Genomic DNA, 21122 nt, shown 5'->3' on the forward strand with positions numbered 1-21122 from the left:
TATGGCCTGACAAAGATAGTCTTTCATTCTGTAATTAATTGTGTTGTTAATGTTGATTTAAAGGAAGAGGTCATTTAACCCTCTGTGTTCCCGGTCCAAAATGACCATCCCATTATAGCTGATTATAAATCCATAATAATACATATATTATCTAATGTTGTATTAGATATTTTTATCAACTTAAGTTCTTGTGAACATTACACATTTTGAACTTCTATTTGCTATTTATGGCATGTAGGCCTCATTGACCTGAGCTCTTACAACTTAGAATAAAAAAATCATCATGTATGGATTATTTTCACTATGACAAATACTCAGATGAAACATACTGTGCTATGTATGACAGACTACTTTGTGTCAAAGTTTAACAAGGACTCTCTCCTCCTCACCAGTGTCATGATCAAAGATATGATCAACATTATCACATACAGTATATCGTTTGGTCATTGTGCTGCCACAGAATGAATTGTGAGCAAGGCCTCAAAAAGGCTTTATATACCAGAGCTGCGAGAAAAGTTCTATATGTTATTGAAACAATGTTGCGATTATTTGTGAGAATGCCAACAGGTGTGGTTCCCGTGGGGGAAAGTTTCTATTGGGGAAAGGTTCCCTTGGGGGTTGCCATGGAAGCCAAGAAGGGGAGTGAGGTGTGTGTGTGCTCAAACACACATGCATGTGGGGGTCTGGAAGATGAAGTGTGTCCATCTGATGAATGAGCATGTGCCTGAACTCAATGTATACACTAATTGTAGTCTCACCCATTAATTTCTAATGACCGGTCATTTTTGACCGGGAACACAACAGGTGTACAAAAGTTAAATGAAACACCCAAAATGTAATGAAAATCATCAAAATGTATTTTGTGTGTTCAGATGCCTTGTGTGGACAAAGCCATTGGACCTTATGACAATCAGATTAAATGAAATACATTTTTCAGAGAGCGAACTTGTAAATTGGTCCAATTCGACCGGAAAGCAGCAGAAGGGTTTAGCAACTCAATGTCAATAGTGAGGTCTGTCATGAGATTGTTTAGTAATACATCTCATGTGTTCAACAATCATCAGACGAACGTTATGGTCGGATTACCTCAAAGTGGAACTGGTAAAAAATAAAATGTTTGCAAATTAATCGCAAATTGCTTTCACATTCTAACACTAGCCACATTTATACCTGGTTCTAACATGTCCTTTGTCCTGGTTTTGTCCTCATTCTGAATGCAGGTGTAAATGATTAAATTACTCATTGTGAACTGATTTTGATCCTATAAATATAAACTGGCAAGATCAGGACAAGATCAAGACAGAATCAGGACAACGGACACATGTAAGCGGCAGGTATAAACGGGGCTACTGATGCACCAGACATACAGGAACTAGCTTTAAGATGTGGGATAGCAGAATGCTTAAGATAGCAAAAAGAAAGTAGAGTACAGATCTGTGAAAACATTGTTATCTGGCATTATATGATTTCATTTGACACTTCACACATCAGGAGTCCCCCATTGAGTTATAAACAGCTTTAAGAGGACTGAGGAAGCAGTGAGGTGAGTAAATGCTACCGTTGTATTATTTAGTATTTTAGTCACTCGAAGTTGACAGATCAGGGTAAGATACCAGACTTCATCTCTCACAGTTCTAAAACAAACATTCGGTGGTTTCTACCTCCTTCTCTTTCTCTTCTGGCTGAGGTTCAAAATGCAGTTTCCTTTAAGATAGTTGTAAAGGTTTCAAGTGGTCTGACAGTTTGTGGTGTGTTTGTGTGTTGTCTAGTTCTTCTATAGTATTGGAGACATGAAGTCCACAATATTCCCCACAAGAATAGTAAAACAAGGACAATTCTCCCTTGTGGGGACATTCCCCATGAGTACAAAGGCTATTTAGTTAAAGACTCCTGCCCTACAGTATGTGCTGTAAATAGTAATTGAACACTGGTCACTTTAAAAATGTTTACATACTGTTTTACCCACGTTATATGTATATACTGTTTTCTAGTCAAGGCATTGCTGTACATATACTATTGTATCCTATATATTCTACAGATATACTACATATTCTTTAACTATACTGTCCATAATGTCTATACATCCCATCGTATACATACATATATTTATTTACATGGTGAACTCTGACATTCCTCATCCTAATATTTCTTAATTCCATTATTTTACTTTTTAGATTTGCGTGTATTGTTAGATATTACTGCACTGTTGGAGCTAGGAACATAAGCATTTTGCTACACCCACAATAACATCTGCTAAATATGTGTATGCGACCAATGAAATGTGATTTGATTTTTATTTCATTTTAAGCTGAGGGGCTAGGTTTAGGGTTGCAATTAGGGTTAGGGGTTAGGTTAAGGGGTTAAGGTAAGGGTTAAGGTTTGGTTTAGGATTAGGGGTTTGGGAAAATGGGATTTTAAATGGAAATTAATTTTAGGTCCCCATAAGAATAGAAAAACAAGTGTGTGAGTGTTTTTACAACGTAGTAAAAAAAACTCCAAACAGATCATCAAAAAGGCAGTTGGTTCAAAACTCTAAATACATTTTCACCAAGCGCAACACACAATCTGTCACACCATGATCTGTTTCACCTGTCCTCGTTATTGTCTCCACCCCCTCCAGGTGTCGCTTGTTTTCCCCAGTGTATTTTCCCCTGTGTTTCCTGTCACTCTGTGCCAGATAGTCTTGTATGTTCCATGTCAACCAGTGGTTTTCCCTGTACTCCTGCCTTTGCTATTCTCCCTTTTCTAGTCCTCCCAGTTTTGACCATTGTCATCGTCATGTGTGTAGGTGGCAGGGAAGTCAGGCGCAGGAGAAACCAACTTGGTATTACTGGAGTTGTTTTAATAAATAATAAACAAACAACAAACTCCAAAACCAAACGAACATAAAATAACATGGGCAACAATACCCGTAGCTCACTACTACAAAATTCACGAAACAAAGTAACATACACACAATCTCAGACAAGGACATGAGGGGAAACAGAGGGTGAAATACACAACAGGTAATGAATAGGATTGGAACCAGAAGTGTAAGGAAACAAGACAAAACCAATGGAAAATGAAAAATGGATCAGTGATGGCTAGAAGACCGGTGACGTCGACCACCACTCGAATAAGGAGGGGCATCGACTTCGGCAGAAGTTGTGACAGCCGTTGCTTGTTCTGGACTCTGTACCTGCCTGCCTTGACCTCGAGCCTGACTACCACTCTGTATCTCCTGGAATCTGAACTGGTTTTGACCTTTTGCCTGTCCACGACCATTCTTTTGCCAACTCCTTTTTGGTTTATTAAACATCTTAAACTCTGCCTCCTGTGTCTGCATCTGGGTCTCGCCTTGTGTCATGATACAATCACCCAGTCACTTTTTCACCAGACTTAATCAGTGTTTCATCTAGACATACATATTTCACCTCGCAATGCATGTTCATTTCAAGTTATTTCTTTTCACAATGCAATCCTCACACCACATTTTGTTACGTTACAGGTTTATTCAAATTTTATTAAGTTGATAAGGAAAAAAAATATCTACACACAATGCCCCATAATGACAAAGCAAAAACAGATTTTTAGACATTTTCACAAATGGGTTAGGGTTAGGGTATATATATATATATATATATATATATATATATATATATATATATATATATATATACAGTACCAGTCAAAAGTTTGGACACACCTACTCATTCCACAATTGTTCTTTATTTTTTTTACTATTTTCAACGTTGTAGAATATTAGTGAAGACAAACTATGAAATAACACATATGGAATCATGTAGTAACCAAAAAAGTGATCAACAAATAAAAATATATTTAACATTTTAGATTCTTCAAAATACTCACCTTTTGCCTTGATGACAGCTATGCACACTCTTTTCAGGTCTCTCCAGAGATGTTTGATCGGGTTCAAGTCCTGGCTCTGGCTGGGCCACTCAAGGACTTTCAAAGACTTGTTCCGGAGCCACTCCTGCATCGTCTTGGCTGTGTGCTTAGGGTCGATGTCCTGTAGGATGGTGAACCTTCACCCCAGTCTGAGGTCCTGAGCGCTCTGGAGCAGATTTTCATCAAGGATCTCTCTGTACTTTGCTCCGTTCATCTTTCCCAAAATCAATTTATAATATAATAAATATAATTTATTCTTAACTGACTTGCCTAGTTAAATAAATGTTAAATGTTAAATAAAAGATACTGTGACCCATCCTGAGTCCCATTATCATGCCATTCATCCACCAGCATCACCTGATTCTTCAGCATGATAATGCAAGGCCCCATGTCGCAAGGATCTGTACACAACTCCTGGAAGCTGAAAATGACTCAGTTCTTCCATGTTAACATACACAGTGGCGACCCGTCATTCAGGGCAGGTGGGGCTGAGCCCCACCTGTTTTGGCCCCACATTTTTAGCCCAAAAATATATATAATAAGAATAATATTATATTTATATATATACACACACACACAACAATTGAAGTCGGAAGTTTACATACACTTAGGTTGGAGTCATTAAAACTTGTTTTTCAACCACTCCACAAATTTCTTGTTAACAAACTAAAAGTTTGGCAATCTACTTTGAGCAGATTATTGCACTTATAATTCACTGTATCACAATTCCAGTTGGTCAGAATTTTACATACAATAAGTTGACTGTGACTTTAAACAGCTTGGAAAATTCCAGAAAATTATTTTATGGCTGTAGAAGCTTCTGATAGTCTAATTGACACCATTTGAGTCAATTGGAGGTGTACCTGTGGATGTATTTCAAGGCCTACCTTCAAACTCAGTACCTCTTTGCTTGACATCATGGGAAAATCAAAAGAAATCAGCCTCAGAAAAAAATGGTAGACCTCCACAGGTCTGGTTCATCATTGGGAGCAATTTCCAAACTCCTGAAGGTACCACGTTCATCTGTACAAACAATAGTATGCAAGTATAAACACCATGGGACAACGCAGCCGTCATACCGCTCAGAAAGGAGACGCGTTCTGTCTCCTAGAGATGAATGTACTTTGGTGCGAAAAGTGCAAATCAATACCAGAACAACAGCAAAGGACTTTGTGAAGATGCTGGAGGAAACAGGTACAAAAGTATCTATAGCCACAGTAAAACGAGTCCTATATCGACATAACCTGAAAGGCCACTCAGCAAGGAAGAAGCCACTGCTCCAAAACCACCATAAAAAAGCCAGGCTACGGTTTGCAACTGCACATGGGTACAAAGATAGTGCTTTTTGGAGAAATGTCCTCTGGTCTGATGAAACAAAAATAGAACTGTTTGGCCACAATGACCGTCGTTATGTTTGCAGAAAAAAGGGGGAGGCTTGCAAGCCGAAGAACACCATCCCAACTGTGAAGAACATAGTGGCAGCGTCATGGTTTGGGGGTGCTTTGCTGCAGGAGGGACTGGTGCGCTTCACAAAATAGATGGCATCATGAGGCGGGAAAATTATGTGGATATATTGAAGCAACATCTCAAGACATCAGTCAGGAAGGTAAAGCTTGGTCGCAAGTAGGTCTTCCAAATGGACAATGACCCCAAGCATACTTCCAAAGTTGTAGCAAAATGGCTTAAGGACAACAAAGTCAAGGTATTGGAGTGGCCATCACAAAGCCTTGACCTCAATCCTAAAGAACATTTGTGGGCAGAACTGAAAATGCTTGTGCGAGCAAGGAGGCCTACAAAACTGACTCAAACTAGCTCTATCAGGAGGAATGGGCCAAAATTCACCCAACTTATTGTGGGAAATGTGTGGAAGGCTACCCGAAACATTTGACCCAAGTTAAACAATTTAAAGGCAATGCTACCAAATACTATTAGAGTTTATATAAACTTCTGACCTACTGGGAATGTGATGAAAGAAATAAAAGCTGAAATAAATCATTCTCTCTACTATTATTCTGACATTTTACGTTCTTAAAATAAAGTGGTGATCCTAACTGACCTACGACAGGGGATTGTTACTAGGATTAAATGTCAGGAATTGTGAAAAACTGAGTTTAAATGTATTTGGCTGAGTTGTATTTAAATTTCTGACGTCAACTGTGTGTGTGTATATACAGTGGGGGGAAAAAGTATTTGATCCCCTGCTGATTTTGTACGTTTGCCAACTTACAAAGAAATGATCAGTCTATAATTTGAATGGTAGGTTTATTTGAACAGTGAGAGACAGAATAACAACAAAAAAATCCAGAAAAACTAATGTCAAAAATGTTTGAAAATTATTTGCATTTTAATGAGGGAAATAAGTATTTGACCCCTCTGCAAAACATAACTTAGTACTTGGTGGCAAAACCCTTGATGGCAATCACAGAGGTCAGACGTTTCTTGTAGTTGGCCACCAGGTTTGCACACATCTCAGGAGGGATTTTGTCACACTCTTCTGTGCAGATCTTCTCCAAGTCATTAAGGTTTCGAGGCTAACGTTTGGCAACTCGAACCTTCAGCTCCCTCCACAGATTTTCTATGGGATTAAGGTCTGGAGACTGGCTAGGCCACTCCAGGACCTTAATGTGCGTCTTCTTGAGCCACTCCTTTGTTGCCTTGGCCGTGTGTTTTGGGTCATTGTCATGCTGGAATACACATCCATGACCCATTTTCAATGCCCTGGCTGAGAGAAGGATGTTCTTACCCAACATTTGATGGTCCATGGCCCTGTCCATCGTCCCTTTGATGAGGTGAAGTTGTCCTGTCCCCTTTGCAGAAAAACACCCCCAAAGCATAATGTTTCCACCTCCATGTTTGACGGTAGAGATGGTGTTCTTGGGGTCAAAGGCAGCATTCCACCTCCTCCAAACACGGCGAGTTGAGTTGATGCCAAAGAGCTCCATTTTGGTCTCATCTGACCACAGCACTTTTACCAGTTGTCCTCTGAATCATTCAGATGTTCATTGGCAAACTTCAGACAGGCATGTATAATTATTCTTGAGCAGGGGGACCTTGCAGGCGCTGCAGGATTTCAGTCCTTCACGGCGTAGTGTGTTACCAATTGTTTTCTTGGTGACTATGGTCCCGGCTGCCTTGAGATCATTGACAAGATCCTCCCGTGTAGTTCTGGGCTGATTCCTCATCGTTCTCATGATCATTGCAACCCCACGAGGTGAGATCTTGCATTGGAACCCCAGGTGGAGGGATATTGACAGTTCTTTTGTGTTTCTTCCATTGGCGAATAATCGCACCAACTGTTGTCACCTTCTCACTAAGCTGCTTGGCGATGGTCTTGTAGCCCATTCCAGCCTTGTGTAGGTCTACAATCTTGTCCCTGACATCCTTGGAGAGCTCTTTGGTTTTGGCCATGGTGGAGAGTTTGGGATCTGATTGATTGCTTCTGTGGACAGGTGTCTTTTTTACAGGTAACAATCTGCGGTTAGGAGCACTCCCTTTAAGAGTGTGCTCCTAACCTCAGCTCGTTACCTGTATAAAAGACACCTGGGAGACAGAAATCTTTCTGATTGAGAGGGGGTCAAATACTTATTTTCCTCATTAAAATGCAAATCAATTTATAACATTTTTGACATGTGTTTTTCTGGATTTTTTTGTTGTTATTCTGTCTCTCACTGTTCAAATAAACCTACCATTAAAATTATAGACTGATCCTTTCTTCATCAGTGGGCAAACATACAAAATCAGCAGGGGATCAAATACTTTCCCCCCCACTGTATATATATATATATATATATATATATATATATATATATATATATATATATATATATATATATATATATATATTATTTTGGGAGGGTGGGTCTTGCCTGTTTTGCATGTTATTTTGCCATTTATACCTCTCACATATCAGTTTGCAAACAATGTTAAAACACATATATATAATTTAGTTAATAAAGACGCATACAAACATGGTGTCTTTTTTGTTTTCTTGAGTAAGGCAGCTCCAAAATGCAGGTGTTTCAGCCTAGCTCAGTGCTTTCTGTGATGGAGGGGCGAGCCTTCAAAAAATAGGAGCATTGCGCCGTGATTGGCTCAGTGTTCTGTCACTCACGAGGACACTACGTCATCGCCAAGTTTAAGTCCTTAGCAAGGGTAGACATCCAAAATTGCAGCCCTTTGGGTACTGCTGTAGAGTTATATTACAAGTGCCCTTCCAAGAAGGCTCAAGGTCATTAGCCACAGATAAAATGAAGTTAATCAAATCAAGTTATATGTACAGTTGCTGTGATTGGACTGATCATGTCAACATCTTACTTTCAAAGTCTTAGCTAGCAGTCATCATCATGAATCAAGTCAACAATCTACTGGCAAATCCTTTTTAAACCTTGTCATATGAATATAAATTATTGATAAAATGTATCGGTGCTCATCGGCCATTGGACATAAAAATTACACAACAATTTGGAAATCGCAAATTCAACAATGAGTGGTTTGGAAGGAATCACTGGCTAACTGCAAGAATGGCAAAGCATCCACTAGCCTGCTATTCAATGGAGTGGCTGTGTGTCTTTTTTCTGAATCCCCACCATAAATCCAGAGAATGCCAGACTTTGATGACAAAGTTTGATGACAAAAGTTGCCCATAAAGGACCGCCGCGGATTGCCTCTCATCCGCTTGTCGTCGCCTTATGCCATAGCTTGTTCCTGTTTAAGTGAGCACATCACAACGTGAGTCCGAAAATGTATTGTATGCTGCTGAATAATTGATGTAATATGCCAGGGAGATATGTATGATGTAGCTAAGAAAGTAATACTAAGTGTATGTTGGCTAGTAAGCTGTTAGTAGAACATGTGCCTCAGCCTAATAATTTGGTCTATTTTCACCAACGCGGAATTGTAAACACATTGTTCGTGTGCTTGTTTGCAAACTTTTATGTACAGCTTTGACAGTGGTGCTGCTAGTAGTGGTGGCGCTTGGCTTGCACGTGCAAATTCAGCACACACAACATTCTATAATAGAATTGTGTTATTTAACGTGTCAAATAGTGCTATATGACGTGTATCTGTTTTGACACGCAAAGACCCAAACGGCGTTCAATGTTCCTCACCCTAATAATTTGGTCTATAAGAGCGGCCCATGTTCTGAATTATGTCGCTTTACATTTCAAAAGTGCTGAACAAATAGTTATATTGACTACGTCCGCCCTCGCTCATTAATGTCTTAATCGAAATTACGGATTGCCTCATCCGCTTGTCGTCCCCTTATGCCATAGCTTGTACATCTCAAATGTCAGTAGAAACCACATTTGTTTAGCAAGTCAGGCATATAGCTATGTTATTTTTTAAAGGCAGTAAATTAGGCTGAATGAACTGTTCTGCTGCCAGACGAGGCTCCGCTGATAGCCAGGTGAAGCGGTGCGGTAAGGTGTTGGGACTCTGCTGTTGGGACAGCTTTGTGTACGTCCTAACAGTTTGTGCGTTTGTCACCGATATAGTGAAATGCATGTATTGTTTAGTGTTGTGTTGTGTAGTGGCTTTGCTGGCATGCATTCCACTTCATTTATTTTTTGCCCCACCAAGATTTACATGCTAAAATCGCCACTGCCAATACATATATTCCAGTGAAGAAGAAAACATAAAATAACAGTAACACTAAACGACAGGGTTGGTTTGAAATCCATTAAAATTCCAGTCAATTCAGTCCTGGACTAAGAAGCATATTCAGTGAAGATTCTCCATTTAACGTAGTTTATAGTCTGGGACTAGGCTTAATCTATGTCCAGGAAAACGAACCCATAATGTATGATGTGGATGTTAACGCAGAGTACTAGCTATATTTCACTGTATTTGAGGACCACCGCTCTGGAAACCTCTTAAAGCTACGGATCACATTCTGTTTTTACATACACACATTATTTCTACGTAGCTGCTGTTCACACTCAACCTCCCTTCACGTTTCTCTCTTTACTCACCATCCTCTGAACCATGATGATGTAGCCTAAGTCTCTGCCTCGTTTGAACAAACAGTCAAGGCCTTTATGAAGGTTACAACCTTCTCTGTTTTTAATGGCAATTGCACAAGCAGGAATCAGTCCCTACACATTGGAGCAAAAACAATCTGCGTTTTGTGTGATGATGTAGGCTAATGGCAGTGGAGAGTTTAGCAGCAGCTATGTAGGCAGCGGAGTAGACAGCATCTATATAAATAAATAAACTATTATCGGGTTTCCAGAAAATCCAGAACTGCAGCCACTCCGATATGTGAGCTTTTGTCCACAGGACAAATGCTTTTAGTCATAATTGACTGCCATATCTGTAGTTCCTCCACATAAGCAGCTGGATGTGACAGATACCTTTTATAGTTATATTTGTAAATATGAATTCTCATCGTATGAAATAATTAGACATACAGTATGTATTAAAATAGAAACATTATTTCATACTGGGTAGGCTGTAACTTGCTTGATTTTTTTATTAACTGAATGATTGGTTTATGTATTGATTTATTGGTTGGTCGATTTGATTGATTGACTGAATGGATGGGCTTCCCATTTTCAAACCGCTGTTTTGTATATAAACACTTTTTTAAAGCATGTACAGCGCTACTGTATTCATCTGCATGGTTTCATTTTTGTTTACAGAAAATAACAGTATGTAAAACATTCTATCACTAAAGGGGAAATCTGCAGTTTAAATCATAACAACGCGGGTACCCTGCCACCAATTTTTTTTACAAATACAATTTTTACAAACAATGGAGTTAAAAAAGCATATGTATTCAGCATGGATCAATAGTTATATACAATGAATTTAAAAGTACAAAGGAATTGCAGATTGCCACTTTAAATATGGATGAAATCAGACAAAAAATAAAAAATCCATTATCATAATTCTCTCTCCTTCATAATTTCCCCTGTGTTTGCATTCAGTACCTGAGTCTATGGGTTAAATCTTAATCAAAGTAACATCACTGGGTCTCTGAGAAGATGGAGGGGTAATCTCCTATTGTGTAGTACACCGTGTCTGGTTTCTTTAGATTATTTCCTTTGCCCACTGGGTGGCGCTGTGCTGCAACTGGTATCTGTAGGGTGCTGTAGAGTGTCTCTGCCTGTGGGGGGGACTGTGGTTCTTTCCTCTCTTCTGATGAAGTGTACTCTTTGTCCCCTGGATGGCCCTCTTCTCCTTCTGCTACTGCTGGTACTGCTCCTGGTCTCCCAGAAGTAACGTAGATAGATGTCACCTCAGATCCAGGGGTGTTCTGTGGTTCTGGTCTTCCTGGTACAGCGCTCACTGGGTTGTCAACTTCTGGAACAACGGCCTGTTAGGAGATGAGTAATCATAACATGCAAATGATCATTGTTTAAAATTCTCTAGACTCTAAGATGTTGGGCGGTGGGGAAATGTTTTAACATGGTCATACCATGCATCATTTAGCTATTTGATATTGAATTTGTAAATGTTTTGATAAAATATTGAATTTGGCCTTTAGTCCCAAATCCCATAGAAACGCATTGAATAACACATTCATAAATGACAAAAAAGACTGTTAAAAATAATTAAGGAGTAAGGTTTTGAAGTGTCTGTCCTATATCTAGGAGATACAAGAAATCTCAGCAAATATATTTGCTTTTTTCCCCCCACATATTTAACTATACCTCCATACTTCCATACATTTTTTAAAGAAGTATCGGTTACCTTCAAACAGGTCGTAGAGCAAAATGGAGAAAAAAAAGCTCCCCTTTCTACAGTGTGGTCACATTCGTTTGTAGCCAAAACCGTTCAGATGCTACAGACATTTTCCTGAGACAACCGATTTCAGGGATGTCTCATGGTCTGACAAACACTGCTGTAGCATGGGCTGCATCTCAATCTACCACATCCGTCTATAGCGGCCTTCCGTATCTACGGTTGATTGAGATTCAGCCCATGCAACAAAAAAACTGATGTCTAGCTTAACCTGACAGATTTGAACGTGGATTTTATTATTATTTTACATATAGTTACGCAATGGTGCGTCAATAGACTCTACGGTTGTTTAAACATAGATTAATGAGAGGGTACCTTCAGTGGTAGTATTTCTTTAGGGGATCTTCTGGTTGATATGATGCATCCTACACCAACTAAGAATAATCCACCAGTAACAATGCACACAATGATGCCAACTAGTGATGCTGCAGCGATCCTCTTCTTCTCACCAATACCTGAGATGTCACACACACACACAGACCCACTCATTTACATAACACACACAAAAAGGAGCATATCCACATTTTTGCTTAAGAAGAATATAACTGCAATGATATTACAACTTTGTTGATTTTTTTTTTTTATAATGCTAGAGGAATTCACAGAAAGTGGAAGTGAGTTAATTAAACTTACATATGTCCTCCATGCGTTGTGATTTGGCCTCTGCGTTGACATGATTGTTGATGATACACTGGATGAATCCATTACCACTGGAGACGGTGATGTTGACCTCAGAGACTGACAGAGATTCCTGGTACAGTGGGCACTGACCTCCATCACAGACAGAAAACATCCAGCCTGAACAATTCACTGTGATGTTACAAAGTCCTGTACTTGAGTTGGAGTAGGTCACCTGCATGGCTGGAATGGGAACAGCTTCTACAACAACCAATACAGTTCAGAAAGATACATTTTACATGTATGACTGGTGAAGACACTTTAAAGGAGATTATCTTTTTGAAACAAACCAGAAACACATAGCAGACTACCAAAACACACAAAAAAATCACTAAACTCACCCAACACCTTAAGTCTATATGAAGACGTTGAATCTGTCCAACCTATTTTATTTGCATTTGCAATGTAAATTCCACTGTCTGTGTCTGTCAGATTCTTAATGCACAGAGTGTGGTTCGCTGGATTATAATCCACCTTCTCCTTGTATTTAGGAGAGATGTCTTTTTTATCCACTATTACATCCTTTTGGAACTTCCATGTAATTCCTTTGAGTTGATCAGGTGGTTCTGCAACAGCCGACACACCGAACCTCCCTTCAACCCATACTGGTCTACTGGAGGGTCTTCAGCCCAGGTCCCTAAAGAAAGAGGAAGAGGTTCACCGGGCGCAGAGTTTGCACCTGTTTATTCAGATAGGGATAATCTTAATAAGTGTTTAATCTAGAAATGCATGTTTTTACTGAGCTACAGTTAATTTAAGGAAATCAGTCAATTTAAATACATTTTATTATGGACAGAAATGCTCCTCAGCACCGGATGTGGAGGTCTTGAGCTGCGGTTGTGAGACCGTTTAGACGTACTGCCAAATTATCTAAAACGATGTTGGAGGTGGTTTATGGTAGAGAAATGAACATTAAATAATCTGGCAACAACCCTGGTGAACATTCCTGCAGTCAGCATGCCAATTGCACCCTCCCTCAAAACTTAAGCCATCTGTGGCATTGTGTTGTGTGACAAAACTGCACATTTTAGAGTTGCCTTTTATTGTCTCCAGCACAAGATGCACCTGTGTAATGATCATGCTGTTTAATCAGATTCTTGATATGCCACACCTGTCAGGTGGATGGATTATCTTGGCAAAGGAGAAATGCTCACTAACAGGGATGTAAACCAATTTGTGCACAGAATTTGAGAGAAATAAACGTTTTGTTCACATGGATCATTTCTGGAATCTTATCCCATTCCCGAAATGTATGGGTGTGATCAAATGCCCACTGACAAAGAAAGGATCAGTCTATAATTTTAATGGTAGGTTTATTTGAACAGTGAGAGACAGAATAACAACAAAAATATCCAGAAACACGCATGTCAAAAATTGTATAAATTGATTTGCATTTTAATGAGGGAAATAAGTATTTGACCCCCTCTCAATCAGAAAGATTTCTGGCTCCCAGGTGTCTTTTATACAGGTAACGAGCTGAGATTAGGAGCACACTCTTAATTATATGCATATTCTAGTTACTGGGCAGGAGTAGTAACCAGATTAAATCGGGTACGTTTTTTATCCGGCCGTGTCAATACTGCCCCCTACCCCCAACAGGTTAAATTAAATGAATCATCTGCGTCTAGCAGAGGATCATAAGATACCTTGCTTCTGGAAGCACTGCAAAAGTTGTTGACCCAACTACACCAATTACACTCGCATCAAATATATGTGAACGTGTTTCATAAAAAAATGTAGCATCAATATACTGTAGGAGAAACTACAAAAAACCTAACAAGGAGGTTAGCAAAAGCTAACTGTATTCCTAACTTTATCATGCAAGCAAGCACATTTAATAGATACAAAACATGAGCAGCAGAAAGTAAAGAATCCATACAATACTAACCATAGTGGAGGATAGAGAGTAGGAGTATTCCCTGTTTGGAGAAGGAGAAGAGGGGACCACCAGACATCTCTGTTAGGCGTTGTATGTCTGTTTCATCTGTCTTTACGCCCTCCCTATCTCTCTGTGACTGACTAGTAGCTAGCTAGACTCACCAAAACACGCAGAGAAGAGAGAGAAGAGACTTCTTTTGATGAGGGCTGCTGTTCTAGAAAATAATCCCTGTATGTTAGTTGAAAAGGAAGTCACACTCTATAGTGGTTCTCTGAAAATACCCCCCTTCACTCAGCTGGAGAGTTAGACCATGAGGAGTGGGTGTGTTTGGGGTCTGTTACTGTCAGGCTGATGGTATCAGAACAGTGTGTGTGTGTGCATTTTCATGTCGGCGTCGTATGCCTGCAGAAGGGTTTGCATGAGTTATCTTCCATGCTCATTGCTTAGTGTGGCTGAGGCACATGAAACACATGCCCTCTTGTGCGTTTTCAGGAGAAAGTGGGTCCTAGCTTACTGACAATGGCCCCCTTCTTTGTTTCAGATAACATCTTGTGGTGATGTCTCTTCCTCTATCTATTGGTCTCTGTGGCAACCTGCATCTGTTTCTCAGAAGTGACACAATGACCTCACTACTGTCTGTCTGTCTGACAAAACAAGTATTTCAGCAGATTTCATACATTTTTGTGCGACTTCATTCGTAGGAAAATACACATTTTTGTGCGACTTAATTTAAAGGAAAATACAGTTTTTGGGGGGCAAACTTCAGACAAATCTTTTGAAAGTTATTGGAGCAATACAATTTGAACTTTTTTGTGTGTCTCACATATACACTGCTCAAAAAAATAAAGGGAACACTTAAACAACACAATGTAACTCCAAGTCAATCACACTTCTGTGAAATCAAACTGTCCACTTAGGAAGCAACACTGATTGACAATAAATTTCACATGCTGTTGTGAAAATGGAATAGACAACAGGTGGAAATTATAGGCAATTAGCAAGACACCCCCAATAAAGGAGTGGTTCTGCAGGTGGACCACAGACCAATTCTTAGTTCCTATGCTTCCTGGCTGATGTTTTGGTCACTTTTGAATGCTGGCGGTGCTTTCACTCTAGTGGTAGCATGAGACGGAGTCTACAACCCACACAAGTGGCTCGGGTAGTGCAGCTCATCCAGGATGGCACATCAATGCGAACTGTGGCAAGAATGTTTGCTGTGTCTGTCAGCGTAGTGTCCAGAGCATGGAGGTGCTACCAGGAGACAGGCCAGTACATCAGGAGACGTGGAGGATGCCGTAGGAGGGCAACAACCCAGCAGCAGGACCACTACCTCTGCCTTTGTGCAAGGAGGAGCAGGAGGAGCACTGCCACAGCCCTGCAAAATGACCTCCAGCAGGCCACAAATGTGCATGTGTCTGCTCAAACGGTCAGAAGCAGACTCCATGAGGGTGGTATGAGGGCCCGACGTCCACAGGTGGGGGTTGTGCTTACAGGCCAACACCGTGCAGGACGTTTGGCATTTGCCAGAGAACACCAAGATTGGCAAATTCGCCACTGGAGCCCTGTGCTCTTCACAGATGAAAGCAGGTTCACACTGAGCACGTGACAGACGTGACAGAGTCTGGAGACGCCGTGGAGAACGTTCTGCTGCCTGCAACATCCTCCAGCATGACCGGTTTGGCGGTGGGTCAGTCATGGTGTGGGGTGGCATTTATTTGGGAGGCCGCACAGCCCTCCATGTGCTCGCCAGAGGTAGTCTGACTGCCATTAGGTACCGAGATGAGATCATCAGACCCCTTGTGAGACCATATGCTGGTGCGGTTGGCCCTGGGTTCCTCCTAATGCAAGACAATGTAAGACCTCATGTGGCTGGAGTGTGTCAGCAGTTCCTGCAAGAGGAAGGCATTGATGCTATGGACTGGCCCGTCCGTTCCCCAGACCTGAATCCAATTGAGCACATCTGGGACATCATGTCTCGCTCCATCCACCAACGCCACGTTGCACCACACACTGTCCAGGAGCATGCCCAGGCGTTGTAGGGAGGTCATACAGGCACGTGGAGGCCACACACACTACTGAGCCTCATTTTGACTTGTTTTAAGGACATTACATCAAAGTTGGATCAGCCTGTAGTGTGGTTTTCCACTTTAATTTTGAGTGTGACTCCAAATCCAGACCTCCATGGGTTGATAAATTGGATTTCCATTGACTATTTTTGTGTGATTTTGTTGTCAGCACATTCAACTATGTAAAGAAAAAAGTATTTAATAAGATTATTTCCTTCATTCAGATCTAGGATGTGTTATTTTAGTGTTCCCTTTATTTTTTTGAGCAGTATATTTAGAAAAAAAAAACTTGTTAACAACCCAATATTGTTAATCAACTAGGTTGTCACTGAAACACTTATATTATAACAGTAGCTTTATGGTTTTTGTTTTTTTATTAATGCCAATGCTGTTTTCTATGCTTGTTTTCGCTTAATACTTTGGGATGCTGGTGCTTATGTCAGATTTTATGAGGGGTGCCAGTTTGGCGTAATATCTACATAGGCGTACAGAGGCCTTTTTTAGCAACCATCACTCCTGTGTTCTAATGGCACGTTGTGTTAGCTAATCCAAGTTTATCATTTTAAATGGCTAATTGATCATTAGAAAACCCTTTGCAAATTATGTTAGCACAGCTGAAAACTGTTGTGCTGATCAAAGAAGCAATAAAACTGGCCTTCTTTAGGCTAGTTGAGTATCTGGAGCATCAGCATTTGTGGGTTCGATTACAGGCTCAAAATGGCCAGAAACAAAGACTTTCTTCTGAAACTTGTCAGTCTATTTTTGTTCTGAGAAATGAAGGCCATTCCATAAATTGCCAAGAAACTGAAGATCTCGTACAAAGCTGTGTACTACTCCCTTCACAGAACAGCGCAAACTGGCTCTAACCAGAATAGAAAGAGGACTGGGAGGCCCCGGTGCACAACTGAGCAAGAGGACAAGTACATTAGAGTGTCTAGTTTGAGAAACAGAGGCCTCACAAGTCCTCAGCTGGCAGCTTCATTAAATTGTACCCACAAAACACCAGTCTCAATGTCAAAAGTGAAGAGGCGACTACGGGATGCTGGCCTTCTAGGCAAAGTTGCAAAGAAAAACTACCGTTCAAAACTTTGGGGTCACTAAAATTGTTAACAAACTATATTTTTGCCAAGTAGGTTAGGACATCTACTTTGTGCATGACACCAGTAATTTTCCAACAATTGTTTACAGACAGATTATTTCACTTATAATTCACTGTATCACGATTCCAGTGGGTCATAAGTTTACATACACATAGGTTGGAATCATTAAAACTCGTTTTTCAACCACTCCACAAATTTCTTGTTAACAAACTATATTTTTGCCAAGTAGGTTAGGACATCTACTTTGTGCATGACACCAGTAATTTTCCAACAATTGTTTACAGACAGATTATTTCACTTATAATTCACTGTATCACGATTCCAGTGGGTCAGAAGTTTACATACACTAAGTTGACTGTGCCTTTAAACAGCTTGGAAAATTACAGAAAATGGTGTCATGGCTTTTTAAGCTTCTGATAGGCTAATTGACATCATTTGAGTCAATTGGAGGTGTACCTGTGGATGTAGTTCAAGGCCTACCTTCAAACTCTGTGCCTCTTTGCTTGACATCATGGGAAATCAAAAGAAATCAGCCAAGACCTCAGAAAATAAATTGTAGACCTCCACAAGTCTGGTTCATCCTTGGGAGCAATTTCCAAATGCCTGAAGGTACCAAATTCATGTACAAACAATAGTACGCAAGTATAAACACCATGGGACCACGCAGCCGCCATACTGCTCAGGAAGGAGACGCGTTCTGTCTCCTAGACATGAACGTACTTTGGTGCAAAAAGTGCAAATCAATCCCAGAACAACAGCAAAGGACCTTGTGAAGATTCTGGAGGAAACAGGTACAAAAGTATCTTTATCCACAGTAAAATTAGTCCTATATCGACATAGCCTGAAAGGCAGCTCAGCAAGGAAGAAGCCACTGCTCCAAAACTGCCATAAAAAAGCCAGACTATGGTTTGCAACTGCACATGGGGGCAAAGATCATACTTTTTAGAGATATGTCCTCTGGTCTGATGAAACAAAAATATAACTGTTTGGCCATAATGACCATCGTTATGTTTGGAGGAAAAAGGGAGAGGCTTGCAAGCCGAAGAACACCATCCCAGCCGTGAAGCGCGGGGGTGGCAGCATCATGTTGTGAGGTGGTTTTGCTGCAGGAGGGACTGGTGCACTTCACAAAATAGATGGCATCACGAGGAAGGAAAAATTTGTAGATATGTTGAAGCAAAATCTCAAGACATCAGTCAGGAAGTTAAAGCTTGGTCACAAGTGGGTCGTCCAAATGGACAATGACCCCAAGCATACTTCCAAAATTGTGGCGAAATGGCTTAAGGACAACAAAGTCAAAGTATTTAAGTGGCCTTCACAAAGCCCTGACCTCAATCCTATAGAAAATTTGTGGGAGCAAGGAGGCCTACAATGCTGACTCAGTTACACCAGCTCTGTCAGGAGGAATGGGCCAAAATTCACCCAACTTATTGTGGGAAGCTTGTGGAATGCTACCCGAAACGTTTGACCCAAGTTAAACAATTTAAAGGCAATGCTTCCAAATACTAATTCAGTGTATGTAAACTGCTGAACCACTGGGAATGTGATGAAAGAAATAAAAGCTTAAATAAATCATTCTCTCTACTATTATTCTGACAATTCACTTTCTTAAAATAAAGTGGTGATCCTAACTGACCTAAGACAGGGAATTTTTACTAGGATTAAATGTCAGGAATTGTGAAAAACTGAGTTTAAATGTATTTGGCTAAGGTGTATGTGAACTTGTTCAACTTGTTCAGTTGAATCTGGGCGTAAGTCACATGACTTGGTCCAGCAGCAGAAGCACCAGCAGCATCTGAGAGATAATACACAAACACCTCAACTTAGTCAAACTCTACATGTCAAATTAAATTAAGAGCAGCAGACTACTACACATTCATACTGAAAACATTACATTACACTACCATTATCATTGTTGTCTGAGGGATTGATCGTATCGTAGATGTTAGTGTCACCTGTTGGTCAAAGAAGAGAGAGACAGGTTAGTCAGGTTTGTTATCCCTCAACTTGCCTAGGGACAGAGATTATGGTAACATGTTGTTATACAAAGTGGATGTTGATCAGTCAGTGTATGAGGTTACAGAGAGAGGAGTGGTAGAGGTCTTGGCTGAGAGACTGACCATGCTGCTGATGTGTATACCCAGTATCAGGAGCCTGGCCCAGGGTAGATCCTTGGTCCTGTTGGGGGTCCTGGTTGTTTCTCTGGGGCTGAGGGGGCCTACAGGGAGAGAGATACTCAGCTTAAGTAGTACAGAGAAGATGTTCTACTGTATGTATCAATATAGTTGAGAGGCAGGTGTTCTCACCAGAATATTCTGTTGAAACAGTAACCTTTTTATATTATTGATAAGGGAATAATATGTTAAAGGTAAGTGATTAAAGAATCCAACCCTGAAACGTAACTGATTAGTAATTAGTAGTTATGTAGCATGTGAAATGAAAAATTAAAGTGCTGAACGTAAGTCCCATAAGGTCTAGTAGAGGCCTGGGAGGAAGAGAAATGTGTGTGTGTATTAGTGGGCCTAAGAGAACTGTAGACATGTGTTTGACCCAACGTGGAGAGACTTAGGAGAAAACAGGGAATAACCCTCAAGGTCCCTCTAATCTCGGGGGAAAGGAACAGACAGCGCTGGGTAGTGATTAACAGTGGTGAGAACTCCAGGGAGTGATACAATTCACCTACTGTTAGTGTGTATGTTTATGTGTAGGTATGTGCGTAAGTGAGGAGGGAGGATAAAATGAATGACTTTGTGTAATGGACTTCAGAACGTTCTCTGAATAAACTGTACGAACCTTTTGCAGAAGCTGAGTCTTTGCCTAATTATTATTAACCCATTGTCTTACAAACCTTGGGGATTGGTCAAAACTTATTGATTGTTAATTATTATCATTAGAATAGAAAATTCTTCTGACAATTATATGTTGACATTTCTCTCCGAAACATGTAATAGAATGTATTAAATGAGACATAGTAAAAGTCTCACCTTTGCTGGTTGATATCTCACCAGCAGGACCAGGAGAATGACCAGTAGAACACCAAAAACAACCAGACCCACAACCACTCCTACTAGGACTGATGTAGAGGATCCAGGAGATACGACTGGAGAGACTGGAGAGAGAACAGCACAACACCATCAGACTCTGAGGTAGAAAATAAATATAGTAGTTAAATTCCTGTATGTATCTGAATCTGATGACTTGGAGATCAGAGATGTTCGGAGAGGGAATGACATGGTTTACTCTGTTCTCCTCACACACAGTCAGGGGGAGCAGCAGATCAATAAGGTATGGCTCACTGTGACAGGTAATGGTCTCAATCACAACTGTTCCCTGTTTTAAAGGTGCGCTCTGTAGGATTTATGCATCATTTGCCTCTAGGGGCGCAAGTGAGCCAAAATGCCAAAGGTCCCCAAAAATGTCACTTATTGGACGTAAGTCACATTCTACACAAGTTTGGGAATTTTACGTTTTACATTTCACTAGTTTGCCAGCCTATTATAGGCAAAACTGGTCTTTCAAATCATTTCAAATTGTTCCTCATTTTGATCTCTACTTTATTCAAATTTCATTGCCAGTTTTGTGTATTTAAAATGTGTTGTCTATTCACAAGACATTCCCTTGTTTCTCTTCAAATGTCCAGAGCGTCTCTTTGAGCCTAGGTATTCAGTGTTTCAATGGACGGCCACTGTGTGATGCCTCTTCAGTGCTCCTCTTCAGTGGAGGACACCAGCTGTCTTTGGGAACCAGAAGCTTCGTTTGATGGCT

At 40.4% G+C, this 21122-nt stretch overlaps 1 protein-coding gene, 2 long non-coding RNA genes and 1 pseudogene across 5 annotated transcripts in view; 1 reads left to right on the plus strand and 3 right to left on the minus strand.

Annotated features, from left to right (window-relative positions):
- LOC106578032 (basement membrane-specific heparan sulfate proteoglycan core protein-like) overlaps positions 1-21122 on the minus strand; it is a 138340-nt pseudogene that overhangs the window by 49133 nt on the left and 68085 nt on the right. The window lies entirely within an intron of this gene.
- On the plus strand, positions 8432-21085 carry LOC145861775 (uncharacterized). The gene is made up of 4 exons (XR_014381424.1): positions 8432-8616; positions 20366-20503; positions 20618-20642; positions 20998-21085. It is a non-coding gene; the product is annotated as an uncharacterized LOC145861775 (long non-coding RNA).
- Positions 10346-16339, minus strand: LOC106578024 (uncharacterized). Of its 2 annotated transcripts, XM_014156572.3 has the most exons (5): positions 14201-16335; positions 12654-12949; positions 12268-12513; positions 11950-12089; positions 10346-11206 (listed from the first exon to the last, which is right to left on the minus strand). In XM_014156572.3, exons 3-5 carry the CDS (start codon positions 12491-12493, stop codon positions 10856-10858), a joined length of 717 nt encoding a protein of 238 aa, XP_014012047.2. In that variant the 5' UTR covers positions 12494-12513; positions 12654-12949; positions 14201-16335; the 3' UTR covers positions 10346-10855. The 2 variants fall into 2 exon arrangements, with proteins under 2 accessions (XP_014012047.2, XP_082821350.1); XM_082965224.1 differs by having other exon boundaries at positions 12268-12949; positions 14201-16339.
- LOC123728628 (uncharacterized) lies at positions 16386-19659 on the minus strand. Its single transcript, XR_006760251.2, has 3 exons — positions 19478-19659; positions 19262-19312; positions 16386-19152 (listed from the first exon to the last, which is right to left on the minus strand). It is a non-coding gene; the product is annotated as an uncharacterized LOC123728628 (long non-coding RNA).

Source organism: Salmo salar, chromosome 18, assembly GCF_965601325.2.
Source record: "Salmo salar chromosome 18, fSalSal1, whole genome shotgun sequence".
NCBI classification, from domain to species: domain Eukaryota; kingdom Metazoa; phylum Chordata; class Actinopteri; order Salmoniformes; family Salmonidae; genus Salmo; species Salmo salar.

Bases quoted from the DNA above. Each gene is read 5' to 3' on its own strand.
- LOC106578024 (XM_082965224.1), bottom strand. From the start codon at position 12,493: ATGCAGGTGACCTACTCCAACTCAAGTACAGGACTTTGTAACATCACA. The intron at 12,090-12,267 runs GTAAGTTTAATT...GTGACATCTCAG, and splicing joins ACAACGCATGGAGGACATAT to GTATTGGTGAGAAGAAGAGG. The intron at 11,207-11,949 runs GTACCCTCTCAT...ATCTCCTAACAG, and splicing joins AAGAAATACTACCACTGAAG to GCCGTTGTTCCAGAAGTTGA.